The following is a 13,783-nucleotide window of genomic DNA, read 5'->3' as shown; positions in this document are numbered from 1 at the left end:
GATTTTGTCTTGATGTGCCTTGCGTATTGTCCAGCATTATGGCGCATACAGGAAGATGGAGAAGACTAGAGTTTTTACAATTCTGAGTTTTGTGACGTTTGTGAAGTCGTGGCTGCATGGCCAACCTTCGCCTGATTTCTCCAGCTAACCCTATTGACAATTTCAAGTGGCAGAATGCTAGCAACAGTGCTAGCATGACTATGCTAGCACTGGTTGCACCATTTTGAACACCTTTCCTAGCATATCTGCTAGCAAATTGTTGCTAGCACAATGCTAGGAAAATGGTACTAGCACCACGCTAGCAGCATTTTTCTAGCATTATGCTAGCGATGGTTTGCTAGCAGATATGCTAGTACAGGTGTTCAAAATGGTGCCATTGGTGCTAGCATAGTCATGCTAGCATATTTCTAGCATATGCTGGCATACAATTGGCATAATTCTAGCAGGGGGACTAGCATTATGCTAGCGTCAGTTTGCTAGCAGATATGCTAGTGTAGGTGTTCAAAATGGTGCTACTGGTGCTAGTATGATCTTGCTAGCTTTTTGCTAGCATATGCTAGCATGAGTATAATAAGGTATAATGCTAGAAGAGTAGGTATTAATTTCTTTATAAAAGAATAGGGTATTTTTAATTAATAATGGTAAGTTTCCCAAAAATATCGGGCAATTGCCCTACAATGCTAGTTTAGAACTAGCATTGCACTAGCATCTTGTGCTAGTATAAACTGAGTGATTATAGTTTGCCAACTTCACTCTTCTTATAATTTAAACAGGAAACTGTATTGAGCTTATATTCGACTTGACTACATACTTCATCTAAGAGAAGTTAAATGTATCATGACAAAGAACAACGCTAGCAATTTGCTAGCATTATGCTAGCACTTGACTGCTAGCACCTGGGTAAGAATGTCTTTTAACAAAAATCCAGCACCATGCTAGTACTTTGACTGCTAGCTTTACCAAGGTTAGAATAGCGCTAGCAGTAGACTAGTGCAAGTTTACCTGTGATTGTATTTCTAGCATGTAACTAGCAGATTGCTAGCATGCCTTTTGCTAGTTCACCTCTTGCTAGCACCAGTACAGGGTGCTAGCAATGTACTAGCAATATGCTAGTAGTGACTGCTAGCTTTACTCGGTGGTTATGCTGCTAGCATGTAACCAGCAAATTGCTGGCCTGTCTTTTGCTAGTTCACCGCATGCTAGCATCATACCAGTTCTATGCTAGGATGAATTTTCCAATAAAATGTCTGCTGGCAAAGTGCTAAGTGCTAACACCATTCTAACTGGTAATCTGCTAGTTGATTGCATGCTAGCACCATGCTAGCATTCTGCTAGTAAAATTGTTGATAAGATAATTATTCTGCTATGGATTAATTAGTGTATGGCTAGTGTACTTTTTACTAGCTCATAACATGCTAGCAACATGGTAGCTTTATGCTAGGAGAAACTTCCAGCATCGGTCGGTAATTATGATGCTAGGATATAACTAGCATGTTGCTAGCATACATTTTGCTAGATCATCTCAGGCTAGTATTATGGTAGAATTTTGCTAGCAGGAGCTGCTGGGATTACCTACTTGATAATTATGGTGCTGGGTTTCAACTAGCATATCCCTGGCATACATTTTGCTAGATAATCTCACATTAGCGATATGATAGCATAATGCTAGCAGGGACAGCTAGCATTACTAGGTAATTATGAGGCAAGGGTTTGATTAGCACATTGCTCGCATACATTTTGCTAGCTCACCCCATGCTAGCGATATGATAGCATCATGCTAGTATGAACTGCTAGCATCACTTGGTAATTAAGGGGCAATGGTTTAACTAGCATATCGCTAGCATGCATTGTGCTAGCTCATCTCATACTAGATATATGATAGCATTTTGCTAGCGGGAAATGCTAGCTTCATTCGGTAATTATGTTGCTAGCATGTAGCTAGCTCATTGCTAACATACTGCTTGCTAGTTTGTATCATGCTAGTAATAAGCTGGCATTTTGCTAGCATGTTATGCTAGTTCATTTCATGCTAGCATAACGCTAGTATCATGCTAGTTTCCTGCTACTCATGCTAGGTGGGTGCTACTAATGCTAGCATTCTGCTAGTAAAATTGTCAATAGGGAAGCTAAAGCCTTCCTAACTCGTTATCAACGAACCAAGGTACACAAAGTCCCATACTACCTCTATGCCATCTATCTCCAAAATTTCAGATCTGTTCTTGCACTTCCTATCAATTATCATTATTTTCCTTTGTTGACCTTCAGACCTGCCTCGTTGCTGGCTTTTCCAATCTTCTGGCGCATTTCCCTCAGCTCTTCTGATGTCTTCACTAGCAAGGTGCTGTCACCCACATACTGTATGTTCGATATTTTCTTTCCTTTAATTGTGACACTTTTTTCCCAATTCTCTAGGGCTGTTCTCATTACCCATTCTTCATGTGTTGAAGATCGAATTGGCTTGATTATGCACCTTCATCTCACTCCTTTTGCTGTATGGATTTAATTGGTGAGCTCTCCTTCTACTCTTACTTGCGCCACATTGTCCTCCTACAAGCTCTTCATGAGACTGACAAGGTGCACTGGTACTCCGAGCTTTTTGAGGTTTTGTCACAGGATCTTCCACTTAACACTGTCAAATGCCTTCTCATAGTCAACTACCTGCAAGATTCAGAATTTGTAACAGCCTCACTTCTTCAAAAAACTTACAAAAATACTTGTGCATTTTTTAATTTTTTTTTTATAGCATCTCAAAATACACCACCAGCCAAAGTTTCAGGTGCTGAAATTCATTTTTCGATTTTTGGTAAATTTTTAAAAATCCAAATTTAACCCAAAAATGAGAAAAATTAAAATTTTACAAAATTGACCTAGAGAGCTGAAATTTTGTTTGAAGCCTATCTTCGATCCTCCGATTTGATTAATGATGGTTAAGAACCAATATTAAAAACAGGCTAAGGCATTAACCAAATTTCAATGTTCCAACTCAAATTAGTCATAGTTTTAAAGTATTTTGATAAATTTCCGAAATTTTAATTTTTAAAAATTCACCAAAAATTGCAAAGTGAATTTCAGTTTCTGAAACGTTTGATGGTGTATTATACTGCAGTAGATGTTTTTGTCATTTTTATTTGCCTGCTCTAAAAAATCAAAAAAAAAAATCTATTATGGCGCATCTCTTTTGTAATGCTGGTCGTGCCAAAAAATCTCATTCACCCGCCTGTTGAGAAAATATAGAGAAATAAGGAGGAACAAAAGCAATAAATGTTTTCAAAAAGTTTCAATTTTTTCTTTTTTTTTCGTTTTGAAGATTTTTTGAGATCTGAACCATTTAAAGCAAAATTAGAGCTGATCTTCGTTTAGAGAGATTTGGAGCAAAAAATCATTATAAGCCCACGTATTTTTGGCAAATTTTGGCAAAAATTTCCAAATAAACAATTGATTGACAGTGATTTTTTTATGGAAAAAAGTTTTTAAAAATCGCAAATGCTAAATGTTGATAATTCATGAAGAATTTTTAATTCGTGATTTTTCGATGAAATCATCGACAAAAACAAAACAAAAATCAAATCAAAGATTGTGCACGAGATCTCAAAATTTCAGAATTGTATTTTGTGGGAGGGGGCTCCTGTTCCACCGAAAAGAAATTAATTTGGTACCCTCAGATACACTTCACCACAAACATTTTATTAATTTGAGGGAATGAAAACAGGCGGAAGCACTGAACAAAACCTTCTTTTGATGGAAAGTTACGAACGAAATCTTCCTCAACGTACAGTCGTCGACATAGGTACTCATCATATGTACATGCCGCACAAAGCCACTCTCATGCTCGACATATACCTTACGACGAAGGTGGTATCACAAACGACAAAAGATATTCAGCCTCACTATCCCATCAACTATCACACAAAACGTCAAATAAATTTGCACTATAAATGACATCTATAACTTTAAACTTTAATAATGACAAATTAAACCGAAAGGAAACGTTCCGCAAGTGAAACGTCGCGTCGTCCGCACATCCGACGACGCAGCGCAGTGATATGAATGTAATTAAGAACAACCACTGTCGACGTGTTTGTCACATAACGTATGATATGTTACCGACAACGCGACGACTACGACGACGACGACGACGACGAACCACGATGACGGCGTCGTCCTTTGGTCCTCTCTACTGCTCCAGCTTCCTCATATCATCTTGTTTCCACCACATATATAGGATATTCCTCTCCGGCAGCGTGTAATACGAAAATATACGTGTACAGTACCGATTTCTCACCGCCGCCGCCCCTCATACCCATCCTATACGTATAAATGTTGTGCCTTATATAACGCTTTATACGTCATCAGTCACGAAACGTATTGCAAACCATCCATCACTATAAAAATCCCTCATATACGTAGTATTTCGGTGTAATCGCGTACACGCACCAAACCTCGTCGTCAACCCGATGGCGATGACTGGCGGTCCCTCATCGTTGACGCTGACGCCACAACGATGACGCGAATTCGTCTTCTGCTCCTCCTCGCCGTCTCAGCCGTTCTTCATCTTTCGGCGAACGGGTGCCCTAATATACTATATCATTCGTACATTTTTCTGCTACCGAAGGTTATAGCTGTACCTTTTATAAACGTCCCCCAGACGCCATCGTGTAAAAAAAGATCGTATATTACAAAGTCATTCTGGAGTTTTTACGAGAGGACTTAAAAAATATATAGATACATTTATTATGAACGAGAATGCATATCTCAGTAAGCTGAATGGAATTTAAACATATTATGAACACAGGAAATCACTCAGTTGTGAGGATATGCTCGATGTTAAAAATGATGATGCGATTTAGTCACACTGTATTGAACACAGGCCTAAGAATAATATATTATAGAGTGTTCTAGTTTGCTCAATTCATAGTTTACATTGCTGCAGACAATTGAAAGCAGCAGAACTGACAGAAATTCAAAAATAACTTCGTTAATACATAACGTAGATCACCTATTTCAATACATTTGAAAAAGTATTCGATTGACCCAACTTCATAAAATTCATTTCCAGATAAGTAGTATGTACCTTGAGCATTTTGATCAAACATTGGCGGATTGCAGCTATGGTAGAGAACTTGCTACACCAAGGAGCCAGCTTGTTAATTTAAAACGTGAATAAAATGACCCTAGAAATGTTTTCGAACGTCTGATGACTCCTTGGTGAATTCTGGTGACTTCTTGGTGACAGATTCACCAGAAATCACCAAGTGAGTTTTTGACTTTTTTATAAGTGAATTTATGATTAAAAAATCACCAGAATGTTCTCATGACCCCAGAAATTATTTTTGAATGTCAGGTGACTCCTTGGTGACAGATTCACCAGAAGTCACCAAGCTGTTTTTTTGTCTTTATTAAGGCAAATTATTGTTGGTGAAAACCCCACCAGAATGACCTCAGAGCCTTTGAAAATTTTTTGAATGTCTGGTGACTCCTTGGTGAATTCTGGTAACAGATTCCCCAGAAGTCACCAAGTTCTTTCTTGTCTTTTTATGGCAAATTGTTGGTGAAACCCCCTTCAGAATGCCATCAGAGCTTTTGAAAACTTTTTTGAATGCCTGGTGACTCCTTGGTGCTTGGTGACAGATTCACCAGAAGTCACCAAGTTGTTTTTTTGTCTTTATTGAGGCGAATTATCGTTGGTGAAAAACCCATCAGAATGTCCTCAGAGCCTTTGAAAATTTTTTTGAATGTCTGGTGACTCCTTGGTGAATTCTGGTAACAGATTCACCAGAAGTCACCAAGTTGTTTTGTCTTTTTTAAATACGAATGGTTGATGAAAAAACCACGAGAATGTTCTCATGACCCTAGAAATCATTTTTGAATGTTTGGTGTCTCCTTGATGAATTCTGGAGACAGATTCACCAGAAGTCACCAAGTGAGTTTTATGTCTTTTTTAAGGCGAATTGTTGATGAAAACCCCACCAAAATGTCCTCAGAGATTTGGAAATTTTATTGAATGTCCGGCGACTCCTTTGTGAATATTGGTGACATCTTGATGACAAATTTGCTAGAAGTCCATAAGTGGTTTTTTTGTATTTTTTATGGCGAATTGTTGTTGAAGAAATCACTAGAATGTCCTCATGCCCCTTAAAAAAAATTTTTGTATGTTTGGTGTCTCCTTGGTGAATTCTGGTGACAGATTCCCCAGAAGTAACCTAGTGAGTTTTTGACTTTTTTATAAGTGATTTTATGATGAAAAAATTACCAAAATGTCCTCATGGCCCTAGAAATTATTTTTGAATGTCTGATGACTCCTTGGTGATTTCTGTTGACTTCTTGGTGACAGATTCACCAGAAGTCATCAAGTGAGTTTCATGTCTTTTTTATGGTGGTTGTTGATGAAGAAATCACCAGAATATCCTCATGTCACTTGACAATTTTTTGAATGTCTGGTGACTCTTTTGTGAATTCTAGTGATAGATTCACCAGAAGTCACCAAATTGTTTTTTTTGTCTTTTTTATGGCGAATTGTTAGTGAAAAACCTACCAGAATGTCCTCAGAGCTTTTGAAATTTTTTTGGAATGTCTGGTAACTCCTTAGTGAATTCTGGTGAGTTCTTGGTGACAGATTCATCAGAAGTCACCAGGTTGTTTTTTAAAATTTTTATGACGAATTGTTGGCGAAGACCACTTTAGAATGTCATTAGAGCTTTTAAAAATTTTATTGGATGTCTGGTGACTTCTTGTTGACGGATTCACCAGAAGTCACCAAGTGGGTTTATTGTCTTTTTTAATACCTACGAAATGGCTGGTGAAAAAACCACCAGAATGTTCTCAGGTCCTTTGAAAATGTTTTTGAATGTCTTGGTGACTCCTTGGTGATTCCTGGCAACTTCTTGGTTACAGGTTCACCAGGAGTTTCTGTTATTTATTCATCATAATTTCCCAAATCTGTAAACATGGGGGTTTTACCTATCTTTCCTGATGGGTTGTGAAAATCTGTTTTCTGGATCCTAATATCTAAAAGTTATCCTACTCATAATTCAATTTTTAAAATTATTCAACCTCCACTCTTTCTTCACCTCGCTGCCTTTTCAAATTCATTGGTTGCAAATTGGTAAAAACAGACCAGGGATTCCCAATTTCTTATTATTATGTATAATTTATGAAGTAGGTAGTGGGGTGTTTGACAATGGGTCATAAAAACCTTTCAACTAAAATTTGAAAATGCATCATCTAAAGTGTTATCTTTCCCATTGTTCAATTTTTAAAATTCAAAATTTTTTTCCAAAGGTTGTAAAAAAAATCAATAAAATTGATGTCAGCTTCGCTTTTGATGTGAGCTTTCCCCCCTTTTTTGTCTTTTTTTGGTCCAAATTTTGGCATTTAATTATATTTACTCAGAGAACTACTTGAGTAATTGCGTTTTAATTACAGCGTGCACTGCCTCACGTTAGATGTCACTTAGGGGCAAAAAAATAAATATGGTCCATTCACTTAAAAGAAAGAATTTTTCAACTTTCAGACTTTCAAATTTTTAATTTTCCAGTCAGTTTTGAATGAAAAAAATTCCACCCAATTTCAGGACCACCAAACGCAACATTTTACCCCAATAAAAAAAAATTTAACTATGCCTCTTAAAATACCTGAGCAACACGATTTGAAGAAGAAGGCGCTCTTGATGCCACGTATATGTCGGAATTTCTGTAAGCTATAGAGAAGGAAAATGTGCCGCTTTTTGAGCGGATTATACTTATTATCGGTGGACGTGTGTAGGTTAGGTACATGTCTAAATGGTGTGAAAAGAAAGACGAAAACGCGCGGACACGCTGTAATTCCAAATATTAGAAGGTAATCCTCGATATATTCGTAGTATGTAGTGTACTACTACATATATACTATACGAGCAGTATTCGTAGAGTATACCTACTCGTAGTATGGTGAGAATGTATATGCGAATAGTGGACGCTGATGCTGCGAGGTTGGGAGCGGACTCGTGCAGCGATATATACGTGCCACATCCATCATCGCGCCAGCTAAAAAGCTAATCTAACGAGAAAAGACCCGGTTAGAAGCTTCGAGCGTCGTGCTTATTGTCAAAATGATATAATCTTTCATCGCCCTCGTATTATTCCCTTCAGATTTAACCGACGACCAACTTATAACCCGGAATTATGCTGTTATCGAAATACCATCCCGATGCCATCCCCCTGCACATTCGAGTACTTACACCGCGCCGTATAGTTACGTATATGCGGATGAGGACGAATGACTCCCTCTGTTTCTCTCTCTCCTTCACTTTCCACTGTGCTAGTATTCGAATCGAAAATTAACGTTATGTGTTTAACGTGTTTCGTTTCAGATTTCTAAATCGAACGAAAAGCAGGTAGCGCTGAATGAAGTTCAACGCGAGATGACCGGATATTACAAATGCGAAGTTTCCGCCGATGCGCCTAGTTTTCATACCGATATCAAATCTGCACTGGTTGTTGTTATAGGTGAGTATCTTGGTTACTTAAATCGGACGATTAAGTGTTTAAGAATGAAAATGGGTATTTTATTGCGTGCGAAATTTAAAAAAAAAAAGAGATACGTCTCATTGGTTGCTCTATTTTACAGGAAAACTCTGCCTTGCTGAAAGTGTTGCATAACTAAAACTATGCAAGGCGCAAACTAACCACCCTCGATCTTGCCTATTGACAGCAACATTAAATATTTATGTGATTTAATTGAAGGAGAAATAAAAAATTGTAAATTAATATCAAAAACCGAAAATAAAATTTGAAACTTGTGAAAATTAGATCAAAAATTGAAAATAAAATCGAAAACCGAAAATGCAACCAATAATGAAAGTAAGACTAGAAACTCTGAAAATGGATTGAAAATTGAGAATGAACCCCTGAAATAAGATCAAGAAGTGAAAATGAAATGGAAAACTGAAAAATAAATGGAAAATTTCAAGAATTTGATCAAAAATCAAAAATAGTGAAACTGAGAACATTTAAAAATACGAGTGGGATCAAAACCTTAAACTGAAATCAAAAACTGTGAAAGTAAACTGAATTGCTGAAAATAAAATGAAGAATTGAAATTGAAATCAAGTCTGAAAATAAAATTAAAACCCGAAAATTAAATCAAAAACTGCTATACCTACTGCGATTGCCCCGAAATAACTGAAAGCTGGGACTGGTCTCAAAAGTTAGTATACAGACCCCTATTTTAAAAGCACTCGGTCTGCCAATCCGCAGCTGCTGCTTTAGAGCTCAGCAAAAGCTCAAAAGTTCACAATTTTTCTGAACTTTTGGCCGAGAAAACTGATGGCTCAAATTGGTGCCAAATTATAGAATTGTTTGCGGTGAATCTGAATATGTAGGTCTGCCAACCCTAAAGTGCTGCTAAAAAGCCCCGCCAGACTGGTTCAAAGGAGGGTCAAATTTCGCAATAAATTTCATATTTTTGTGCTAAATTTGCATAAAAAGCTATAAAATTGGTTAAAAAATGATTTTCAACTTTTGAGACCAGTCCCAGCTTTTAGTTATTTCGGGGCAATCACAGTAGGTACAGGTCTTGGACTATAATCAAAAACTGAACATAGAACTGAAAATTGTAAAAGTAAAATAAAATAGGTGAGCATATAAAACAAAATTGAAGTTAAAAGCGGAAAATAAAATTATGAACAAAAAATGAAATCAAAAACTGAAAATTATTCTGAAAATTTAAAAATTAGATCCTCCCAAAATAAAAGTGACCTTAAAACTGAAAATTCAGAAATTTATGGATTAATAAACTGAAAATAACCCTAAAAATGTCAAATTTATATCAAGAAATGAAAATAAACCAAAAACTCTGAAAAGAAATCAAAAACTGAAAACGAAAGAGAAAATCCTGAAAATAAAATTTGAAAACTGATAATAGTCAAAGTTAAAAGCTGAAACTGAAATTGAAAGTTGTAAAAAAAATTCAAATTTAGGCCTCACATTGAGTCATTTCAGGTTGGCAAATGATGATTTTTCAAAGCGAGTAATTTTCAATTTCAGTTTCAGCTCCTAATTTTGGCCATGTCCAGTTTTTAATTTTACTTTCAGGATTTTCTATTTCGTTTTCAGTTTTTGATTCAATTTTTAGCGTTTTTGGTTTCACTTCAAGTTTTTTTTTCAATTTTACTTTTTGATGCAATTTTCAGAATGTTCAATTTAGTTTTCGGTTTTCGATTTTATTTTGAATTCTCAATTTTAATTTGACAGATCTAGGTTTTCATTTCAACTTTTTGAATCTAATAATTTCTGAATTTCAGGTTTTACGAGGTCTGACAATTTGAAAACGAGACTTTTGCCATTGCGCGAGTTGTAGTTACATTAGAACAACGGACGAGGTCTCATTTGAAAAAGAAGTGGATTTTCTATTACTGTACAAAATTTCAAGTTGATTGGATGATTTTTGTGTGTTTTGCAGCCTCTCAAAGTTGGCAACTTTCTTACCCTCGTCGTGAAACTTTGAGGGAAGTCTTGAGGAGGGTCTTCGATTCTGGGAGATGCGACTGTGAATTAGAGGAGTGGTGGAAGTCCAAAAAAGTCAAAAATGATGTTTAAAAGAGATAAGGAACTGTTGGAGGAAGCTCACTCAATCAAAACCTCACAAATAGTAGGTCATGGGGAAATCGTTGCTTAATGGTTGTGAGGAAACGCCCTCTGAGCTGAGTGTAAAATAATTTTTGGAGGAGGTTGGCCTCATATATCTTCAGCGTAGTCATCCTTCAACAGAATGCCCCGCAATTATTCTCCAAAATGTCCTTCAAAAATCTGTACGGCCTTATTCAGAGGCAGCTTCCTCAAAATTTGAGTGGAGGCCCTTCAGTCATGCTCAATAATGAAATGAATTTCGATTTTCAGGTAAAAACTTTCTGAGAACGAAGTAAAGGTTACTAGGAATTGAATCTGGGGAGTAGAAATGCTGAGGAGGCACTGAGATGTCTTGAGGAGGCAAAAATTCCTTCAAGAAAAAATTTGCAACACTCATTTTCACGACAAGGGTAAAAAAGTTGCCAACTTTGAGAGGCTGTAAAACACGCAAAAGTCATCCAATCAACTTGAAATTTTGTACAGTAATAGAACATCCACTCCTTTTTCAAATGAGACCTCGTCCGTTGTTCTAATGTAACTACAACTCGCGCAATGGCAAAAGTCTCGTTTTCAAATTGTCAGACCTCGTACTTTCATTTTCTTTAGATAGTAAGTATCTAATTTTCAAAACTTTCAGAATAATTTTGAGTTTTTGATTTTATTTTTTGTTTTTAATTTTGAGTTTTTGATTTTAATTTTATTTTATCTCATATTTTTACGTCATTTTTGTTCTCATTTTCAATTTGGCCTTTCGTTTTCTCTGATAGGTGAGGGCGATGACTATAGCGAGCACTTCCTCCTTGGCATGAGTTCGAGTTTTGTGTGGGTGTCTTAAAAAAAAACAAAATGCATATTCAAGGTGTCATGAAAGTTCTTTCTGAAGCAAAAGTGGTAACTTTCATCACTTGGAAAATAAACTTTTTAGTACGCATATGGAAAAGTCAAATGTTTGTATTTCAAGTACTTATCTAGTTGTAGGTACATAAAACCTCTAAAAAAAAGGGTCCAAGATTTGAATTTGATATTGAGATTTTTTTTCTCGTATCCGGTCGACATGGAACGTATCTATGAAATTGATTGAAAATTGAGATAAACTATGGACATGGTCAAAAATCTATGATGGATTCTAGAATGAACCGTCTTTCAATTGTTTTACAATTTGTACAAATACGCCACACACGTGCTTGTTCAACTATACTACAATAAGATATAACCTACAATCCACACAAAAATACCTTCCTAGCGAGTAAAATACCCAAGGTGCACACCTACACACCCCTTTACATGTATCTAATCTTCGAGAGTTGATTTTAGCGACAGAATTTATTGTAGAATATGTGCACCGAGCGTCATCGTGTTCCTTAATAATTAACAAATCGGCTTTCTCTGGTCAAAAGCACCGGCGGCGGCCGGGATTTCAGCGAGTAATTCTTCGAAATACCGTTCGTATATACGCGAGAAGAACGACGACGTGAGGGGGGCAGGTTCCACGGGCACCAGAAGGATGGGTAACATTACGTCGAGCAGGTCCTTGTTTTGCTGGGGGAGATTTTCAAAGAGAATAGTAATCAAAAAGGGTATTAATTGCTCGTTTGGTTTCATTTTACCAGCTTTTGTAGCTTTGTCAGCGACGGTAGCAGGTGTGGGGGGCAGAGGGGGTCGATGACGATGCGAAGTACAGCCGTATAAAAGGTTTTCACTTAATGAACGTCCAATTCCGAACGTTATTGTTGCGAGGGATTTTTTTTTCGGTTTGAAAAATGGACTTCGGTGGAATTATTTTGGTTCGCAGGAGAAAAAAAAGCTCGGAGGAGGGACAAAGCGCGTGCAAAAAAAAATTCGAACGTGGTGTAGAGTGAAGAAAAAAAAAGCAGCCAGCTTTACGGTAATAACGTCCGTACAATGGAGGTTCGCAGGTTTTTCATGTTATGGTTGCGGTCTTTTCTGGCTCTTCTCTCGATGTTCGCGTATTTGAGTTCTTTAGGTAATATAGCTCGTCGAAGTTCTCCCACAATTCTGCCTCCAATCTCCTGTCACTGGTTTCGTTATTGTACTGTAAATGAGTATACTATAGGAAAATAAAAGTCGAGTTATTGTGTTTTGAAAAATGATTGATTTTTCGGTTCATTGTCGATAACCTCGGCCTACTCGTACGTCGAGGCTTTTTCTTAACCTATTAAAGATCACCGATGGATTTTCTCGTTTCCTGTTTGGTTAGAAAAGAATAATGGAGCAAAAGTCGACAATCTGAGTACCATATACCGTTTTGGAAAATATTACGCTAGCTTTCGTGGCACAATTCAATAAAAATCCTTCTTCTTTAGTCCTAACGAAGAGTTCGAGACATTCTCGCTCTGTATGTGTTTGAATATGTGCTATATGCTACCTACCTAATCTATTCCATTAGAAAAAAAAAGAGAGCGTAACTTCCCCATATATCTACCCAGCCATCCTTCGATCATATTTTTAACGCGTCATCGAGGTATTATAACGAAAATAGCCTGTATAAAAAGGTAATTACCACCCAGGAGGATTTTTTCCTTTTCTTAATTGCCATTTAATGGTGTTTTTTTTTCTATCTAAAGCCGAACCGAGCTTTTCGAGTATTTGACGTCGTCGTCATCATCATCATCGATTCGGCTGCTATATAGATAAGCTTTTACTCCATCGAGGTCGTAAATTTTACCTCTATTAGAAAAATTAAATATCGATACGAGATAGAGAAAAGGGTGCAGGTGGAGATGGTGGTGGTGGTTTTTCTCGACTGCAAAAAGTAAACATCTCGTAGTTTCTGTCTTTGTATTTGGTTGTATGTACATGGCAAGCAGAGCATAGAGAATACCCCGAGCTTGTGTAATTTATGATTAAGATGTCACCATATAAAACGGCGCGTAGAATTTTTTTCATATGTACGACTAATGGTTCGCGTTCGCGTTTCTGATTCCTTTGCGAGTGTCGAAATACGCTGGTAATATTTATAGCAAAGATGATATTGTTTATTGCACTCGTCGAGTGTATCGATAAATCAAGTCGGACTGTAGAGCAAGAAGAACGATGAGGCTGAGTTCTTTTCGTTGAATCGAAGCGGCTCATCGAGATGTGTATTTGGGAAATTATTGGCGCACCAATGGCAACACGAACGATTACAGAAATGGAAATAAGAGTGAGTGGCTGAAGGG

At 37.0% G+C, this 13,783-nt stretch overlaps 1 protein-coding gene across 1 annotated transcript in view; it reads left to right on the top strand.

Annotated features, from left to right (window-relative positions):
• The window catches only part of LOC135844993 (uncharacterized), a 198,634-nt gene that overhangs the window by 165,939 nt on the left and 18,912 nt on the right, over nt 1–13,783 (top strand). The window contains exon 4 of the mRNA XM_065363419.1: nt 8,348–8,483. Coding sequence (XP_065219491.1) covers nt 8,348–8,483 — 136 coding nt within the window. The remainder of the gene's footprint in view (nt 1–8,347; nt 8,484–13,783) is intronic.

Source organism: Planococcus citri, chromosome 4 (assembly GCF_950023065.1).
Source record: "Planococcus citri chromosome 4, ihPlaCitr1.1, whole genome shotgun sequence".
NCBI lineage: Eukaryota > Metazoa > Arthropoda > Insecta > Hemiptera > Pseudococcidae > Planococcus > Planococcus citri.
Note: the sequence above shows the minus strand (reverse complement) of the source record. Positions and strands in the feature narration are given on the sequence as shown.